The 21,508-nt window shown below is 41.1% G+C and overlaps 1 protein-coding gene across 1 annotated transcript in view; it reads right to left on the bottom strand.

Moving 5' to 3' along the window:
- Positions 1-21,508, bottom strand: part of TTC6 (tetratricopeptide repeat domain 6) — a 430,156-nt gene that overhangs the window by 363,423 nt on the left and 45,225 nt on the right. Inside the window, exons 7-8 of the mRNA XM_053711337.1 lie at positions 18,725-18,861; positions 10,398-10,567 (exon numbers count right to left, since the gene is read on the bottom strand). Coding sequence (XP_053567312.1) covers positions 10,398-10,567; positions 18,725-18,861 — 307 coding nt within the window. The remainder of the gene's footprint in view (positions 1-10,397; positions 10,568-18,724; positions 18,862-21,508) is intronic.

Below are 21,508 nucleotides of genomic sequence, written 5' to 3' on the forward strand. Positions count from 1 at the left end.
TCATGTGAGATTCTGCTAAATGAAAAGATTGAGCCAGTACCAAGATATTGTCCAAATAAGCAAACACCGCAATACCCTGCTCCCTGATTACAGATAGAAGGACACAGAGAACCTTCGAAAAGATTCTTGGAGCTGTTGCTAAGCCAAGTGGAAGAGCAACAAACTGGTAATGCTTGTCTAGAAAAGAGATTCTCAGAAACCGATAGGGGTCTGGATTAATCGGTATATGAAGATACGCATTCTGTAAGTCTATTGAGGACATGTAATGACCTTGCTGAACAAAAGGCAGAATAGTCCTTATAGTCACCATCTTGAACGTTGGGACTCTTACAAAATGATTCAAAAACTTCAGATCCCGAACTGGTCTGAAAGAATTTTCCTTCAGCACAGATAAAATGATTAGCATGTGGAAGCAAACCAACAATGCTATGCAAACCAGAGTCTTTTTCCTGTTGTGCTAAGCTATCCAACCAAAAAGTTGAGGCAGCCGCAAAATCAGCCATGGAAATGGCAGGTCTGAGCATATAGCCAGAATGCAAATAAGCTTTCCTTAGATAAGATTCAATCGTCCTATCTAAAGGATCCTTAAAAGAGGTACTGTCTTCCATAGGAATAGTAGTACGTTTAGCAAGAGTAGACATAGCCCCATCAACCTTAGGGACTTTTTCCCAAAACTCTAATTTAGCCACTGGCAAAGGATACAACTTTTTAAACCTTAAAAAAAGGAACAAAAGGGGCGTGTCCGGGCTATGGCCCAAGATGGCAGCTATTCTGGGAGCTCAGGAATAACGATATACATTCCGCCGTGTATCTCAAACTATGGAAGTCATCCAGCTAAATATTCTGTTACAGGGGATAGCTGAAAGTCTACTGGAAACGAAAATATAAAGATTTGCCTGTTTCTGAGCTCCCCAGACCGGACCGTTGCAGGCTTGGGCGGCCCAGTGTGGGAAAGCCTCCAACACCCCCCCCCCCCCCCCGGGGACCCGGGGTCCGAGTGAATAACAGTATGCTTCACTCCTTTCAACCGGTATAAATTTGGAAATCAGAGTAAGTCTGCACTTTCAGCACAAAACCTTCTTTGACTATGGCAGAAGCTCTATTCTTCAAGATAAAGGCTCTATTTGCCGAGTCTGATCGGCTGATTCATAGCAGATTTGACCGCCTTATGATACTAGCAGGAACCCCGTGTATTAAAGAGGTATACACTGGCCCTGATAAGGCTGAAGACGAGATCCGTGAGGCCCCAGTGGGGGATGGGGTTGTCCTCGCTAACTTTGGCGCAGACATGGGGCGGCCAGGAAATAGCGGCACAGACGAAAGTATGGCGGACGTAAGTGATTTGACGGTCCTGCAGGGAAGGGATCTACTGATTTCTGAGACGGAGCCAAGTGAGGACATAAGGTCCTTCATTAGCGGAGGGGACCCAGCAAAAAATATTGGCACCTATTTTGGCAAAGTCTGCTGGGCTGGTGCTGCCGGTGGGGTCGCATTTGGGAGAGCGGCCAGCTCCCGGGTGAGTGGTCTGGCTGGCGGGCACGAGTCTCAGACGGTTATTTATTTGGACTGGGTTGCCGACTCAGAGCTGCAGGGGATCGCTGAACCAACAAGAGGCTCTCAGTACTTTTTTATTCTCATAAAAGTTGGTGTGGGGTGACACTTTTAATGTAATGGCGATTCTGAGGCCCACAGGTCCGGTTTCGCATGCTGTTTTTGAGCTATACACCTCTTGGAGTCCGGGACTGAGACACTCTAGTGAGAATTGCAAAATTTGAAGTCGAGGTCCAGGGGATTACAATTTACATCACTGGACTCCTTTCCTCAGTACTAATTTGGTTTTAATGTACATGTTGAAAGGTGTATACTATTCAGTTTTCATGCCTTTTCAAGTTGTCCTCCCCAATTGTATATTTGATTGTAAGAGCTCTTATTTAGTCAAGCAGGGGTCTCCTTTATATAAATGTACATAGTAGATTAGGGGGTTATATTAGCATGTGTGGGCTGAGAACCCTCTGCAATTCAGACTGATCTTTGCAAAGTAATGTACCTCTTGTCTCAGATACAACTTTTTATCAGATTTATGTAGAGAGGAGGGCACCCCCTATTCCTCACCCCTAAAAGCACTGGCCTAGATAAGAAATAATATACATAGTTGTTTTAATGTCAGACCCTTGTGTCCCCAACTTAAGGTCAGCATAGCTTGGTTTAAAATATTCTTCTGCTTATTTTGTATAATTGTATGTGGAGAGCTGCCTTTCTTTATTCTATTCAGTGCTGGAGTGAGTGAAGTCTGTGTGATAAATGTGATTTCCAAAATGGTCACTGCATATATGAGAATTACTTAGATAAATGTTTAACCTCACATATGGCTTCCATCATAACATATCTTGAACACTTAGCAGCAAATACCTGTAATCTAGCCTCTTTCGATGTTAATCCTGGGATCTATGAGAGAGGAGGCTTAGGTTTGAGAGCCCCTTTTAATCAGTTAAGCATATGAGGCAATTATGGCTGAATACCCTCATAGATCTACTAAATATAGGTGGTTTAGGGCTTGTTATGTTCCTTTAGCTATATAGTGGTACAGGTATGCAGTTTATGCATACTTAGTTGCATGCATGCCCCTGAAAATTGTTTAAAAGATTAATACTCTTTGTGCATATATGTTCTGGTGTGAATGATATGAACACTCAAAGGCCTATTTTTTATTCAGAACCCTACATGACAGCCAGGCCGTTTGACTACTATATGTTAATTCACTTAATGGTGTTCAAAGTTAACATGTACTTAGATAGTGCATATATGTTCTGTTGTGAATGATATGGACACCCAAAGGCCTACTTTTTATTTAGTACCCTACAAGAAAGCTAGGCCGTTTGATTACTACTTGTTAATTTACTTAATGGTGTTCAAGCTAACATGTACTTATATAAAAAAAAGAGGTGCCACCCATGGCTTGTTATATTTTCCTACTGGTTAGGATCTAATGTTGTTTACGGTCACTAGGACATGCCTTCTGTATATGATACATGAGATTTAATGTATGTTGATAGGCGTGTTGCCATGACAAATGTAAGAGTTTGTTTTTGTATGCCATTGCTACCTCAATAAAAACTATTTAAAAAAAAAAAAAAAAAAAAAGGAACAAAAGAAGTACCAGGCTTAGACCATTCCTTAGCAATCACATCAGAAATGGCATCAGGAATAGGAAAAACCTCAGGAGTAGTCACAGGAGGTTTATAAACAGAATTTAAACGTTTACTGGATTTATTATCAAGAGGACCAGGCTCCTGAATATCCAAAGTTATTAACACTTCTTTTAACAAACAACGAATATACTCAATCTTAAAAAGATAAGATGATTTATCAGTGTCAATGTCTGAAGTAGGATCTTCTGAATCAGAGAGATCCTCATAAGAGGAGGATATATCAGTATGTTGCCGGTCATTACAAATTTCATCAATATTATGAGAAGTTTTAAAAGACCTTTTACGTTTATTTGAAGGCGGTATAGCAGCCATAGCCTTCTGTGTCGCATCAGCAATATAATTTTTCATATCAACAGGGATATCATGTACTTTAGATGTTGAAGGAACAACAGATACTGTACTAGCACTAATAGAAACCTTTTCTGCATTCTAAAGCTTATCATGACTACTGTTACATACTACAGCAGGAGATATAATCTCCACTAGCTTACAACAGATACACTTAGCTTTGGTAGAACTGTGTTCAGGCAGCATGGTTCCTACAGCAGCTTCTGAGACAGGATCAGATTGAGACATCTTGTAAAATGTAGAAAAGGAAAAATATCATTAAACAGAAATATCTTATTTCCACATATAGCAGTTTCAGGAATGGGAAAAAATGCAAATGCTAAAATTGGCAAAAAAAGCAAATAGCATAGCCCTCTGAGCATAAAGAAGGCAAGGAGCATATAGGAAGTGAGGTAAAATAAAACTAAATTTTTTGGCGCCAAGTATGACGCACAACGCAAAAGGAAGTTGAGAAATTTTTTGGCGCCAACAAACATCCGGAAATGACGCAACTCGTGACATAACACAATTTCACACCAAACAACCTAGTGTCAACTAAGACGCAGGAAATGACAAACTTGCGTCATGACAGACACACATTTGCGGCCATAAAATTTCTCGCACCAAGAATGACGCAATAAATAACAGCATTTTGAGCCCTTGCGAGCCTAATTTGCCCGCAAGTTTTCAAAGAAAAAACAAGTCAAATTGAAAAGAAGACTATATCCCAGGTAAGACAAACTTCCTAAACATGATTCCCATAACGAAACTGCTGGACTGCAAAGGGAAATACACATGGCAAATATAAGTAAAATACATATATTTAAAACTTTATATTAATACATAAAGCACCAAACCATAGCTGAGAGTGTCTTAAAATAATGATACATACTTACCGAAAGACACCCATCCACATATAGCAGATAGCCAAACCAGTACTGATAGCTATCAGCAGAGGTAATGGTATATAAGAGTAAATCATCGATCTGAAAAGGGAGGTAGGAGATGAATCCCTACGACCGATAATAGAGAACCCTTGAAAAGATTTCCCACAAGGAAAACCATAAAAATTAAACAGGCGATACTCTCTTCACATCCCTCTGACAAACACTACTCTGAGAGGAATTGGGCTTCAAAATGCTTAGAAGCGCTTATCACAGAAGAAATCATAAAAATCAAGCACAAACTTACTTCACCACCTCCATAGGAGGCAAAGTTTGTAAAACTGAATTGTGGGTGTGGTGAGGGGTATATTTATAGGCATTTTGAGGTTTGGGAAACTTTGCCCCTCCTGGTAGGATTTTATATCCCATACATCACTAGCTCATGGACTCTTGCCAATTACATGAAAGAAACTGTAAATTTAAATAAGGGTGGGGTCGTGGACTCTCCATGCCCGTGAAGAAATACATTTATCAGGTAAGCATAAATTTTGTTTTCTTTCCTATGGCATGGAGTGTCCACAACGTCATTCTAATTACTAGTGGGAACCAATACCCAAGCTAGAGGACACAGAATGAAAGGGAGGGAGAACAAGACAGGTAGACCTAAACAGAAGGCACCACCACTTGAAGAACTTTTCTCCCAATAGAAGCCTCAGCCAAGGCAAAAGTATCAAATTTGTAGAATTTTGAAAAGGTATGCAAAGAGGACCATGTTGCCACCTTGCAAATCTGCTCCACAGACGCTTAATTTTTGAAAGCCCAGGAAGAGATACAGCCCTAGTGGAATGAGCCGTAATTCTCCCAGGAGGCTGCTGGCCAGCTGTCTCATAAGCCAACCTGATAACACTTCTCAACTAGAGAGAAAGGGTAGTAGAAGTGGCCTTCTGACCCTTCTGCTTGCCAGAGAAAATAACGAATAGGGCTGATGATTGTTGAAAATCTTTAGTTGCTTGAAGATAGAACTTTAGAGCATGCACCACGTCTAGATTATGCAGAAGACGTTCCTTTTGCGAAGAATGATTGGGACAAAAAAAAGGAACAATGATTTCCTGATTTATATTGCGATCCGACACTACCTTAGGGAGAAATCCAAGCCTAGTGCGAAGGACCGCCTTATCCGCATGAAAAATAAGGTAAGGCGAATCACATTGCAGAGCCGAAAGTTCAGAAACTCGGCGAGCAGAAGAAATAGCAAGAAGAAACAAAACCTTCCAAGATAACAATTTCATATCAACAGAATGCATCGGCTCAAACGGAGCCTGTTGCAAAACTTTAAGAACAAGATATAAACTCCAAGGAGGAGCAACAGGTTTAAACAAAGGCCTGATTCTGACCAGAGCCTGAACAAAAGATTGGACATATGGCATGTCTACCAAACGTTTGTGCAAAAGAATAGACAGAGCAGAAATCTGACCCTTCAGAGTACTGACTGACAAACCCTTCTCCAGACCCTCCTGAAGAAAGGATAACATTTTGGGTATCCTTACACTGCTACAAGAGAATCCCTTTGATTCACACCAATATAGGTATTTGCTCTGTACCTTATGGTAAATCTTACCAGTAACAGAATTACGAGTCTGAAGCATGGTATCAATAACCGTCTCAGAGAAGCCACACATAGCCAAGACTAGGCGTTCAATTTTCAAGCAGTCAGATTCAGAGAATCTAGATTTGGATGGAGGAAGGGACCCTGAAGTAGAAGGTCCTTCCTTAGCGGTAACTTCCAAGGTGGAAGAGAAAACATCCTCACTAGATCCGCAAACCAGATCCTGCGAGGCCACACAGGAGCTATCAGAATAACGGATGCTCTCTCCTGCTTGATACAAGCAATGGCTCATGGAAGGAGAGCAAACGGAGGAAACAGGTACGCCAGAGAGAAGATCCAAGAAACCGCCAGAGCGTCTATCAGAACGGCCTGAGGATCTCTTGACCTTGAACCATACCTTGGAAGCTTGGCTTTTTGAGAGACGCCATCCGATCCAACTCCGGAACCCCCCACCTGATAGTTATCATTGAAAACACATCCGGATGGAGAGCCCACTCCACAGGGTGAAAGGATTTTCTGCTCAGAAAATCCGCCTCCCAATTGTCCACACCTGGAATGTGGATGACAGACTGCACTGCAGAATGCGAGTCCCCTCCTTCATAGCTAGGGAACTCCAAGTTCCCCCATGGTGGTTGATGTAAGCCACCGAGGTGATGTTGTCCGACTGGAATCTGATAAACTGGGATCAAGACAATTGAGGCCAGGCTGTCAAGGCATTGAAGATTGCTCTCAACTCCAAGATGTTTATGGGAAGAGAAGAATCCTCCAGAGTCCACAGATCTTGAGCCTTTAACAAACGCCAAACTGCTCCCCAGCCTACTAGCCTGGCATCCATATTACAATCACCCAGGAAGGTCTCAGGAAACATGTACCTTGAGACAGATGGTCCTGCACAAGCCACCACGAGAAAGAGTCCCTTGTTAGGGGATCTAGATCTATCCTCTGAGATAGATCTGAATAGTATCCGTTCCATTGACTGAGCATGCATGAGTTGGAGAGGTCTCAGATAGAACCAAGCAAAATAAATTATGTCCATGAAAGCAACCATCAGATCTGTATGAGATTCTGCTAGATGAAAAGATGACGCCTGAACCAAGATGTTGTCCAGGTAAGGCGCTACTGCAATCCCCTGGGATCTGACCACTGCCAAAAGAGCCCCCAGAACCTTTGTGAATATTCTGGGAGCCGTGGCAAGGCCAAACGGAAGTGCAACGAACTGAAAATGCTTGTCCAGAAAAGCAAACCTCAGAAACTGATGATGATCCCTGTGAATGGAAACATAAAGATATGTGTCCTTCAGGTCTATGGTCGTCATGAACAAGAATTTGTTGACACATTTTAGGTCTAAAATGGGGCGAAAGCTCAGACATGGCATCGCACCAATAAGATGCTGCACTTGCCACCGTAGCAATACCTGCAGCATGTTGCCACTAGAGACCTTGATGAATGTACATCTTCTTTAAGTAAGCTTCAAGTTTCTTATCCATTGGATCCTTGAAAGAACAACTATCCTCAATAGGAATAGTAGTTCTTTTGGCTAGAGTAGAGATAGGTCCTTCCACCTTAGGAACTGTACGCCACGGACCATGTATGGAGTCAGCAACAGGAAACTTTTTTTTTTAAATACAGGAGAAGGGGAAAAAGAAACCCCTGGCTTATCCCATTCCTAAACTATAATCTCTGACATACGGTCTGGAACTGGAAATACTTTCATGGAAGAAGGAACATATTAATACCTATTGAGCTTGCTAGATTTTTTAGGGTTGACAGCAACAGAAGAGTCTGAGTCGTCCAAAGTAGCTAGAACCTCCTTTAGAAGCAAACGGAGGGGTCAAGTTTAAATCTAAAATTGACATCTTCAGATTCTGCAGAAATTTCCCCCATAGTGTCAGAGTCTGAAATATCACCTTCAGAGGCTACTAAGGCATCTTCTTCATCTGACACCTGGGAAAGGTTAACAGGCGTAGGTTTAGTATGTTCAGAAACCTTACAAGCTGTAAAATTCTTGGATTTCCTCTTACGCTTACCCAAAGTAGGGAAAGCAGATAAAGCTGCAGACACCGTAGAATCTCCTGGTAAATAAATACCCCCAGAGGAACTGCAAGGCACTGTATGAGAAACAGATAAAGCCTGGGATGCTTGAGAAAAAAGCTGAGGCATCTCTTGCACAGCAGAATCCTGGGAGACATGTGGCTCAGAAGGGAGTAATTTGTCCTTAAACTTTAAGGTTTTAGATAGACATGAAGAATAAAATTGCATGGGCAGGACAATTTGAGTCTTTAGACATAGCAAGCATTTGTCCATATACATAGTACTATCCTGATCTGTGTCCATAGCTGTACAGCTCCCACTAATAATAAAATACCCAATAAATTTAAAGCGGTAGAGCACTGTGAGGAAAAATGTATTTGAAGCAACAGAGGAATGTTTACAGAGTTGACACCAAAAACACTCACTTATATATATAAAAATAAATGCACCACTAAACCTTAGTCTGTCTGAGGTGCCCTACCGTAACCGGACCAGCAGCTGCCACTAGTAGTTAGAGGGAGGACTCTCCAGTCAACGACAAAGTTTCCTGCCTCTCAGACTATCTGATCGTCAATTAACACAGCTGACAGAAAATTTTACCTAGCCGGAAAAATCTCCACTCAGCGTATATGTAGCCGGAAGAGCGGAGTGCCATGTGACCGGCAAGGATAATAGAAACTGCGCCACAGTAAAAAAGGTGCGCGTCCTTAAAGAAATTAACTTGAATAAAGAGGTTGTCCTTATTACAAGTAATTCCTTCAGTCTCCAAGCCATATAGATTCTGCATCTAAAATGTTCTGCTCACAGTTCGTCATAAAAACACTCATTCAGCCACACTAGAGATATGATATCCCAATACAGGGGAAAATGATTAACCGCTTAGTCTCCTATTTAACATACAAATATGCCTGCAGTCTGCCCTGTTTGTATCCCCAATAAAAGTATAACTGAGACCCAAATGATCCTAGAGGATTTAACTCCTTAAAGAGCACACCTTCAACACCTAGAAGGCAAAAGGCACTTACCTGAGGATCCTGCTGCCGGGCAGAGAGGCAGTTGCAAGTGTGTGATAGATACTCCACTCTCTATCAGGTACCTGTAGACAAAGAAAGAACTAACTCTGGCTTTTTTCAAAGGGGTAGCAAGTGTGTTAGAAATAAAGCAAGGACCACCTCGCCACTTTCTAACTGCTAAAGGCCACCATTACCCTTACTAAAGAGATTGACATGGACTTAGCCAGACCCCAATCCTTACTTGCAGAGAAAAGTACCCATTAAAAGGATTAATCTTCTCAGACACTCATGTTCGCCGTCCTCCCGTCACAGAGGCAAAGAATGACTGGGTGTTATGGGTAAGGGAAGTGACACTTAACAGCCCTGCTGGGGTGCTCTTTGCCTCCTCCTGCTGGTCAGGAGTTGAATATCCCACTAGTAATTAGAATGACGTTGTGGACTCTCCATGCCATAGACACGAAAAAAACATTTTCCTCTTGTTCTTTGTTGTAGAGGCCGGTACCAATGTTGCTTAGTTCTCTTGGTAAACTTTATTAAAAATTAATCCTACACTAAGCTCAGGAGTGTACATGTGTTTTTAGGCATCTGGTAGCAGTGTTTGTAACAATGTTTATAGCAATGTTATACATTGTTGCAAACACTGCTGCCATAGACTGCGAAAGTGCTCGCTCCTATACTCCTTTCAGCCTACTTAGGTTTACTCTCCAACAAAGGATACCAAGACAACAAAGTACATTTAATAATAGAAGTAAATTGGAAATTTGTTTATGGTTCATTTAGAATGTGCAATTTTAAACACTGAGGGTAGGTCTAGCAAGCAGCGGATGCGGCTATCTACCCCCGTACTTTGCGGCTCGCCGGAAATGTAAGTTAAGAAGCAGCGGTCTTAAGACCGCTGCTCCTTAGCTTGTCCGCCACCTCTAAAGCAGCGGACAGCAATCATATGAGCGGGGTTGATTGACACCCCCTGCTAGCGGCCAATTGGCCGCAAATGTGCAGGGGGCGGCATTGCACAGGCATTTCACGAGAATTATACATTTATCGATGTGCGTCTGACATGATCCTCTACAGTGGATCATGTCCGCTCTCACTATGATAAATTGGCCCCTGAGTTTTGACTTTACTATCCCTTTAAATATTGTGAAACAGGTATTTTGAAGACCACTCCTACATTCAGTGACCAAGCAATTTCATTTACAGTATAAAACTTCATGAAAGTTGTAATTAGTATGTTACAGTTTTCTAAATGTTTACATGATAAGTTTGTACCATACCATGTAGGACATAGCAACACTTAACAATATGTAGCAAAGAGCAAGAAAATTACCTGAAATACTAAAATCCTGCAGAGCGCGTTGTGGATGGCATTTTCGCAGCAGACATCCACGATAATAAAAAGCCAGCCAGTTATTGGGAGCCAAGTGAATAGCTGCTGACAAATCTTCTGCTGCTTCTGTGTAACGAGACAGTTTTGTGTATGCTCTCCCACGATAAAGTCTGCTCAGCAAGAGAAGAAAAATCTTTAGAAGCTAGTTTACAAGTCAGTTCTAATGATAGAAAACCGGGAGGTGAACCGGTAAGATTGCACATAAATCAGGTTCAAACCTGAAGCAATGCTGTATAATTATTACGTGCAAATAAACACAATCACTCAGAATTGAGCTTGGTATGACTAAAAATCAGAAGGGAAATCAAATATAAAATCGTTAGCTAACGAAGACTCATTGTCTATGAAATGTGCACTTAAAATTAACTTTCTACACCCATTATTTTGGGACTATTTTGGGATAAACAATTGGATCAACTATTTGTTTTTAGTATATTCTAACGGACACTTAACATAAGGCTGCTTTATTCGATCGATCAATTCTAAACATTTAGTCAGTCAGTCCCCTGCCTTTTTATTGATATTCATATATATTTGTATTAACTATTATATTTTTGATGTGTACATTGTGTGTGTTATAATAAATCTGTTATTATATGAAAGTTTTTTTACCTGTCAATTTACATTTGCTACAATATTATTGCAACATTCACCTGTAATCTTTTTGTATTTATTTGTATCCACTTAAACTGATTTTTGTTTTACATAATAAATAGATTATTTTCTACTATTATCTATGTTATAGATTTTTGATTAAGTGGTAATAGCCTTTTAATTTTAAGAACTGATTTTGAAGAACTGAGATTTTGAAGAACAGAAATGTACTATTAGGGTCTCCTATCTACTTATTTTAGCGCCCTCTAATTTTCACCCAACTACCTGTAATTTATTCTTATCTAGGAAGGAGATAAGTACTTGAAGAGGCTATAGGAGTAGAGAAGTTTGTGCACTTACGTTTACAAATTACCAAAACAATTCCCTTTATCTCAGCCCTTTGCTTGACTTTTTTTTTTTAACACGAGATCTCATATCTTTGAGCCCTTATAATTTTTCGTGCAATATTTGTTTGATGAATTTTTATTAGATAATGTTATTATGAGTATAACTGTACTGTGTAATGTATTTTTAATGTGTTTTGTGACACTTTTTAGTTTTGCAAAACACAACCAAAGCTCGGAGGACGCTGTAATCATGCATTCCCGTTAACTTTCAACTTGTAATACAAGCGCTAAAGCCGATGCGTGCAAACACCCACGATAAACCCCTTTTCACTTGCACGTAACTGTTAGCGCGCTACTGGCCATCTGGCCCTAAACAGGCTTTGGCGAGAACACTATTGCACAACTGCTTTCAAAGATCTATAGACTACATTATAAGTGTCGCATTAACAGTTGCGCATGAGCGAAAAACATAAATTATGGTTACCTGATAATAAGAGTCCACAGCTGCACTCATTAATTTTGGGAAATAAGAACCTGGCCACCAGGAGGAGGCAAAGACACCCCAGCCAAAGGCTCAAACACTCCTCCCACTTCCCTCATCCCCCAGTCATTCTGCCGAGGAACAAGGAACAGTAGAAGAAATATCAGGGTGAAAAAAGGTGCCAGAAGAATAAAAAGATGCCCCACGTAGAAAAAGGGTGGGGGAGCTGTGGACTCTTTCCAACAGAAGAAAAGGAAATTATCAGGTAAGCATAATTTATGTTTTTCTTCATAATTGGAAAGAGTCCACAGCTGCATTCATTACTTTTGGGAAAACAATACCCAAGCTAAAGAGGACACTGAATGCCAAAACGGGAGGGTACAATAGGTGGCCCCTTCTGAGGGCACCAAGCCAGAAACCAATACCCAACAAAAAAAAATGCTTCATCCGAAGCCGAGAAAACTTTGAAAAGGAAAGGCCCCAAGGGCACTGACCTGCAGATAGTCCAGAGGCCTAGCTAGAGACTGCAAAATCGGACTCAACAGAGCCAACAGTCCTCCAGGAGACACCGTCGCCCAACAGGCGGTCCCTCACCAAGGGATAAGGCAAGAAAAACCGAATGGGAACCGACAAGTAACCACAAAATCCATAAAAGGAAAACCCCCAATAGCGAGCCCAGCTCACAAACACCCAAATGGGTCCTGACTCCTGACAGACAAGGGGAGGCTATGACCAGACCAAGCAGAAACCAGAGGTTTAGGACCGGGCCTTGAAACAGAGAAACCTCTCTCTCAACATCGTGCAAAAGCACCAAAAGACAACTGAAGACGGAGTCCTCACATCCCCAGAACTAAGAATACTATAGTATTCAGACAAAAAATGAATGTGTAACAGACCCAGACAAAAAAGTGTCAAGAAACACGTAGCCATCATTAGGATGACACAGAATACTTGCTGAGAAGTAAAAAGCGGCCAGCAAGAGAACAGATTGCAAAAGACCTCCCAGACAGAGGGCACACTTCCAGGCAATCAAAGCCGCTAGACCTACACACAGGGCTCCAAAAGGGGAAGCACATAACCTCAACGATACCCACTGCACCTCCAAGAGAGAGAGAGGTTACACCCAGAACCCAAAGGTGAATGGTAACCCAGGACCCTCAGCTTGTAAACCCAGGCTAGCTACAATGCCAACCTAGATCCTGAAGATGACAATGTATCTCAGAACCCACTCCCAAGCGGGCCAGCCCAAGCATCGGTAGGTCTTGAAAACAGAACAGAAGAACCCCAACACCAGCTCAAAAACGGGAGGAAGAATGGCCACATCCATCCCAATAGAGCACGGGTGCCAACCCGACTCCTTAGAAACAGACGGCAAGGCCGAAGACCCAAAGGAATCTAACAAAAGGCCCACCATAGTCTCAACACGGAGCAAGCAAGACTCCAAATAGAACGTAACAACCCAGAGAAAAACACCCCTCTCTGAAAGGTTAACTCTCAGTTCCAACCTCCTGAATCCAAGAGAATCCCCAGAAAAAGGACCACACCTCCATAAGAAGGAGAATAAGCCCCCCACTCTAAGAAAAGGGATGGGGCTAAAAAGGCAGAGCACCTGCCCACAAGACACAAAGCCACAGGCTAAAGGAGAGATCAATCTCCAATGCAGATGAACTTGGAAGGAATCCCCCTAAGGAATTAGCTTGCAAACACACATCCAATGTGCAATAGCAGCAGCAGAGACACTGCAAATCCATTCGCCTGCAGAGTAGTGAATCCATAAGGTTACCACAGCAAGCCGACCAACAGAAACCAACCATAAAGGCGTAAGTCCAGCCCAATGAGCATCAGCACTCAGGCAACCTGGCTAACTGTGACCAGGTCAATTAGTGCAAGTAAAAGGACATAGCCTAAGTTCCAAGGAACTGGGGAACCCCGAACCAGCCCTAGAGCCAAAAAGTCCAGCAACAACTCCACAAAGGAAAACACTGAGTGAAGCCTCAGAAACCGTAAGCACCAGGGAGAAAACAGATCCGAGCCCCCAATTGTTTAAACAAACAATATCCGAGAATTTAACACCCCGTCTGATATAAAAAACCAGACCACAGGGAGATATCAATGCAATATCCAGATCAACCCAAGACCCGACCCAAGGAAGAGTCCACCCCTTACCAAAGTCCAATGCTCCAAAGGAGCTAAGGCGTTAAAAGCCGTGAAACGACACTAGAGCCCATAGACTCTCAAACAGCCGCAGGACAACAAGCAAGGGGATACCCCGAGGCCAAAATCACTTGAGCAAAGGCTGGTCTCCGCATCACCTCCATACAATCAGAGGATCATAGAGAGAAAAGGACGCACAGCATCCACAGCTCTGAGCAAAGCCCAAGGAGACCACGCCCAGTGCCCCTAACAGGGAACGACCAGGTCTCTAAAAGGAGAACCAACTCACATGGAGACAACAGAGGAAGACCAAAAGGTCTCATAAAAAACAGCTAGACAGTACACAGTCAATGTGCAATAGCTGCAGCTGGTCACAATCTGCAACCTATCCGCTGCAAGGCAGCTGAACTACCCAATAAACTACTAGCTGCTGAGAACTAAGTCCAGAAGGACAATTCCCAGGGCCTCAAAAGAAAAAAGGCCAAACCGCCCAACTCGGCGGCAAGAGGGCTCAAGCCCACCAACCCTGCACTACATGGGAAGGAGCTCTAGGGTCTGACAAGAGAGAGAGACGCAGAGGAACTCCACTGACCCAGTCATCCAAATTGAAGGCTATAAGGACTGAGACAATCCTTCATGCCTCACGGACCCAATGGTCCTCTAGAATGCTTAGTTGAACACAGATGATAACATGAGTAATCGGCACCTCTACCGGACCAGCCAAGCAGAGCGGCGCCACGTGTCCGAACAGCTACCAGACAGAACTGAACCCAAACAGGACCAGCCTGCAATCCAGGTCCTAACCGTCAAGCCGCATAAATCCTCCCTCAGAGGGGAAGAAGGAAAACAGACAGGACATCCTATCAGATGAAAATAAAATACAAGGCAACCCCTAAGTTAACGCCCAAAAAGAAACAGGCCTACCACAGGACCAGCCAAACTGAGCCCTGATCTTCCAAAAAAACTGGAAAAGATCTCAATACATGGACAATCAGGAGATTACATTATCTCCACATGTCTAATGAGGTGCGCCATTCGAAGAGCAGACTGAGTATTCTCGTATCCAATAAGGATAGGGTCGTTCAATAACTAAAAAAACATGTCTGAGTAACACGCGAATGCGTGCAATTCTGTAACATAAGGCACAACACTCAGGGACAGTCGCACCCGAAGGGAACTGTACAGTTCAAGGTGGAATACCCGGGACAACCGGAGCAGGGAAGGGAAGGCACCACCCTGTCCTCAAACTCTATTCAATTTAGGAAATAAAGGTTCATCAGGCAATATGACCTCTGGAACCCCTGAATTCACCAAAAACTTCCTTTAGAAGAAGCGCAAATTCCTAAAACTAAAATCTGGTTACTCCGCAGCTGGAGGTTGAGAGGCAGCAGACTCCGACCCAGAAAGTTCATACTCTGAAGTCTCAGAAAGAACTTCATCCTCGGATAACCCTATCATTCAAATCCAAAAATTATTTGATGTACTCTGGGAGTCAGTTAAATCCAAAAATTATTTGATGTACTCTGGGAATGAGTGCAATATATAACCTTTCACTTGCGCTTACCGGGGCGAGTTAAAGCATTAAGGCCGCAGACACCGCGTCTGAACTGCGCAGTAACGTCTGGGAAAAAAGGCCCCCTCAAGATGGAGGATCCGCAATGCTACGGGAAAACTGCATGTGTATAGAGATAACAATGTAGATATGATCCAGCACTGCACGGCTTCCAGTGTTGATACAAACAGTTTGTGTTATCAAACCGTAAGGTGAGAAGGAATAAAAGTGGGAGGACAACTTCCAATAATATAAAAAGGAAAAATCGCTTTATTGTTACAAAGCAACGCATTTCTCAACCAAACACTGGTCGTTTCTTCAGGCAATAAAAAGCGAATTTTATACTTTCCAGTTTAATTTGATTATAAGTTATAATTCTTCCCTTTTGTTGAGGAATAGAATCAGGAGCAGCAATAAACTCTTGGAAGCTTGCTGAACACATCTTATGAGCCAATGAAAGAGGCAGATGTGTGCAGCAACCAATCACCAGCTAGCTCCCAGAAGAGCATTGCTGCTCCTGAGCTTACCTAGGTATGTTTTTCAAAAAATATCAAGAGATCAAAGCTAATCTGACAACACAAGTAAGTCGTAAATTTGTTTAAAATGGCATGCTCTGTCTAAATCAAGAAAGTATAATTCTGACTTTTATAAAGTGAAATGCTAGGATTTATCAGTGAAATGAATAAAGGGAACTTTCAGTCATGAAGTATAAAATACTTTATGCTGAAAGTTTCTTTATTTGTCTGAAGCGTTCACCGCGCTGAGTGTCTCAGGCAGCCCACAGCAGAAAGCTATTTTGTTATAATGTGATCTTAGCCAATAGCGTGCTAGCTATCCGGCCTGGTGCCAGCTGGCCTGCACGTCTATTGGCTAAGAGGTGGAAACGTCACCTCATAGAAAAAATAGTGTTCTGCCATGGGCTGCCTGAGAAGCTGTGTGGCGAACGCTTAAAGGGACAGTCTACACCAGAATTTTTATTGTTTAAAAAGATAGATAATCCCTTTACTACCCATTCCCTAGTTTTGCATAACCGACTCAGTAATATAAATACACTTTTTACCTCTGTGATTAGCTTGTATCTAAGCCTCTGCAAACTGCCCCCTTTTTTCAGTTCTTTTGACAGACATCCATTTTAGCCAATTAGAGCTGGCTCCCTGGAACTCTACGTGGGTGAGCACAGTGTTATCTATATGACACACATGAACTAACACCCTCTAGTAGTGAAAAACTGTCAAAATGCCCTGAGAGAAGAGGCGGCCTTCAAGGGCTTAGAAATTAGCATATCAACCTCCTAGGTTTAGCTTTCAACCAAGAATACCAAGAGGACAAAGCAAAATTGGTGATAAAAGTAAATTGGAAAATTGTTTAAAATGACATTCTCTATCTAAATCATGAAAGTTTATTTTGAACTAGCCTGTCCCTTTAAGAAAAATAAAGGAACTTTCAGCATGAAGTATTTTATACTTCATGACTGAAAGTTCCCTTTATTTGTTCCACTGGTAAATCCTAGCGTTTCACAAATCTATCACTTTAAAGTGAGCTATGGAGGGCAATGCATTAGTGATCATGAGTTAAACTCAATAGTTGACTGTCAGCTACACACATATGCCCCCACAGATTTGATCATTGGTCGTGTTCAGCTAATGACCAGTGTTAATTTTGACGGCAAATTTCGATTTAGTCTTAGTTTTAGTCTTTTGACTAAAATGCCATTTTAGTTTTAGTCGTATTTTAGTCATCTGAATTGTTTTAGTTTTAGTCGACTAAATCTCCAGTAGATTTTAGTCGACTAAAATCTAAGTGGTTTAGTTAAAGTGTAATGTATTATTTAAGCATTCCTCTATAAATTTCCAAACTCATTATATACTCCAGGAGTAAACATAACACTTGTTATTATTTATGGTATTAAGGTTTAAACATGCAATACAGACACAGATTTAGCTGTTGTGATATATAACGTCTTTATTAAACTTAAAATGAAATAAAACCAAGTTTCATAAACAAACAGAAGTGCAACTTTAAAATATAAAAAAACAAACTGTAAACTGTATTGGCTGTAACGCCATTACACATATTACCCAATATAAGAGCTTTAACAGTTCTCTATTAATAATTAAAACAAGTATCAAGTAACATAAGACAACAAAAGGTTTGTGCAGCTAGCACAGGCACAGCATAACTTAAACTCATACTTGTGGGTTATTCTTATTTCTATAGGAAGAATCAATTGATTGTTCACAGATTGGGAAAAATTTTGGCAACGGAATTAACACTGCTCTATAACTTCCAAACTCATTATATACTTCTGGAGTAAAGGTTTATTAACCAGTTTTTATTTATGGTATTTTGGATTGAACATGCAATACAGATTTAACTGTTGTGGTATATAACATGTCTTTATTTATCTTAAAATTAAATAAAAACAAGTTTTGTAAATAAACAAGAAGATAGCCTTGTTTTTTTTTAATTTTACAAAGGAGCAGTAATTAGATATGGATTGGTTATAACACCTGGACTAAAGTGTTAATTTTCACAGCAAATTTTGATTTAGTTTTAGGCATAGACGCCTATTTATAAAATGTCTGTCAGACCTGATCCAACAGTGCGGATCAGGACTGACAGACATCGCTGAATGCGGAGAGCAATACGCTCTCCGTATTCAGCATTGCACCAGCAGCTCTTGTGAGTTGCTGGTGCAACGCCGCCCCCTGCAGACTCGCGCCGCCAGCAGGGAGGTGTCAATCAACCCAATCGTACTCAAACGGGTTGAATTCCGGCGATGTTATGGAGCAGCGGTCTTTAGACTGCTGCTTTATAACTGCTGTTTCTGGCGAGCCTTCTGGCGGGCCCTCAAGCTCCGTTCTGTTGACTAAAATGCCATTTTAGTTTTAGTCGTATTTTAGTTATCAGAATTTCTTTAGTTTTATTGTCATTTTAGTCTAGTTTTAGTCAACGAAATTAACACTGCAAATGACCAGTAGTACATTAACATTTTATTCAACTAATAGTGCTATGATAAAATACTCTACCGCATTAAAACATTTTATTATTTAATTTTTATGTCCTTTTAAACAGATTATATGACCTTTAATTTGATTTGTATTCACATTCATAACAGGATTCAACATGATGATCATACCTGGCTTCCACATTGTTAAAGTCCAGCATGATAAGAGCGCTGAGATCTTGCACTGCAGCAGTCCAATTGCCATTATTAAAGTAATATAAGCCGTGCTTCAAAAGTGCATCTGCTCGCTTCGGATTATTGTAAAAACACTGCACAGAATAAAGGTATTTTTTAGTAATAAGAAAACAACAGAAATAAATATTACAATTATGGGTATCAATATTGCAAGTGAAAATATCTGTGCCAAAATACGAATATAAATGCTAGTTATTTATAAATAGCGTCACATTACCTATCATGTCTTCTTACAAATTATGTGGCATTATTTAATATTTTATAAAGATTATCAAATGATTTATTATAAATTCTTTATAATTGTTTCCATTATAAATTAGAATATACCCTGAAACCAGAAAAAGCAACGTCTTTGTTTTTGGGATTTGTAATCTAATCATGGTCATGATAAGTAAAGAAAAAAAACAATTATGATAAATAAAACAATTATCATGCCTCATTATGTGGAACATGTTATAAACCCACATGACAGAACTCAATTAACTCCCATATTTTACCTGCTCTTGGTTAACTATAACAAAATATAGAAGCCATAATACAAAACTGTCAGAAATACTGTACACTATAAACAACCGTCTACACTGCAAGTGGAGCGCTAAATTATCACGCGCTCACAAATGGGCAAATTTGGCCATTTGCGTGCACACAATAAATAATCAGCCATTACAAGTGGCTGGTTATTGCTTCTGCGAGCTTGCGGAGGTCTGATCTCTGGTTAATTTTCTAAAATGCCCTCAAAATAGAGGGTATTATAGTTTTTGTATTAAAAAATAAAAAAAACAGCATTAGGCAGTTTTTGGGGTCTAAAGTTGGTGTAAGTGGGTTGTAAGAAAAAAAAACGGCACTGAAAAGTGCCTCTACATTGAGGTCTATGGAAACTGTGTGTTCCCTGTAAATATATATGTATATGCTTATATACATATAAATGTATGTGTTAATATGTGTATATACACAAATTAACACATTAATATATATGGATATCAGCATATACATATATATTTATATTTGCTGCCCATCACTTCGCTACTTACCCCTTCCCTGCGCAAGGTTCTGATGTAATCATCCGCATCAGAACGAGGCTCCCATTGCCTATGGAAGCTCACGTTAGCTTGTGCTGGTATTACAAAGTGGAGTGCTAATATTGCTTTCTTGAAAGATGAGTCCATCGCATAGCCAAGAAACAGGAGAAACAGCAAGTAGGAATGACAGAAAAGTAAAGAGGTGCAAACTAGAACTGCCGCCAACTAGAAAAAAAAAATGTATGTTTACCAGATAAATTCATTTCTTTCCTGGCAGGAAAAGGAATTTATCTGGTAAGCATAAATTTTGATTTCTTTCCATAAGGCAGGGAGAGTCCACAACTTCATTCCGTACTGTTGGGAAAACCATACCCAAGCTCCAAAGGACACTGAAGGAATAACGGGAGGGAACAAATAGGAGGCGGACCCTAATCTGAAAGCTGCTTCAGCCGAAGCAAACACATCAAACTTGTAAAATTTAGAAAAAGTATGTAAGGAGGACCAGGTAGCCGCCTTACAAATCTAATCCATAGAGGCTTCTTAAAGGCCCAGGAAGAAGCTACTGCTCTAGTTCAATGAGCCGTAATCCTCTCAGGAGGCTGTTGTCCCGCTGTCTCATAAGCTAGGCGGTTGACACTCCACAACCAGAAGGACAAGGAAGACGTAGTGGCCTTCTGACCCCTGCGTTTACCTGCATAGATGACAAACTAAGATGAAGATTGCCTGAACTCCTTAGTAGCCTGAAGATAAAACCTCAAGGCACGAACCACATATAAATTGTGGAGCAAACGTTCCTTCGCCGAGGAAGGATTGGGACACAAGGAAGGAACAACAATCTCCTGATTAATGTTACAATCTGACACCACTTTAGGAAGGAAACCTAACTTAGTGTGTGAAAAACAAGGTAAGGGGGGGGGGGTCACATTGCAAGGCAGAAATCTCTGAGACTCTGTGAGCAGAGGCAATAGCCAACAGAAACAGAACCTTCCAGGATAACAGTTTAATGTCAACATTATGCATTGGCTCAAACGGAGCCTGCTGCAACACACGAAGAACAAAGTTGAGACTCCAAGGCGGAGCCATCCTTCTAAACACAGGCCTGATCCTAGTCAGGACCTTAACAAAGGACTGCACATCTGGAAGCTCAGCTAATCTCTTGTGCAGCAACACCGACATGGCCGATATCTGTCCCTTCAGGGACCTAGCAGATAGATCGTTCTCCAGTCCATCCTGGAGAAAAGATAAAATTCTTGCTGGCAACCTTAACCTTATGCCAAGAAAAACCACGCTCTTCACACCAGTGCAGATAAGTCCGCCACACCTTATGGTAGATGCGTTGAGTAACTGGCTTACGAGCTTAAATCAAAGTGTCAATAACACTCTCAGAGAAACCTCTCTTGGCTAAGACTAAGCCTTCAATCTCCACGCAGTCAGCCTCAGAAAAACATAATTTATGTAAGAACTTACCTGATAAATTCATTTCTTTCATATTAGCAAGAGTCAATGAGCTAGTGACGTATGGGATATACATTCCTACCAGGAGGGGCAAAGTTTCCCAAACCTCAAAATGCCTATAAATACACCCCTCACCACACCCACAATTCAGTTTAACGAATAGCCAAGAAGTGGGGTGATAAAAAAGTGCGAAAGCATATAAAATAAGGAATTGGAATAATTGTGCTTTATACAAAATCATAACCAC

Source organism: Bombina bombina, chromosome 1 (assembly GCF_027579735.1).
Source record: "Bombina bombina isolate aBomBom1 chromosome 1, aBomBom1.pri, whole genome shotgun sequence".
NCBI lineage: Eukaryota > Metazoa > Chordata > Amphibia > Anura > Bombinatoridae > Bombina > Bombina bombina.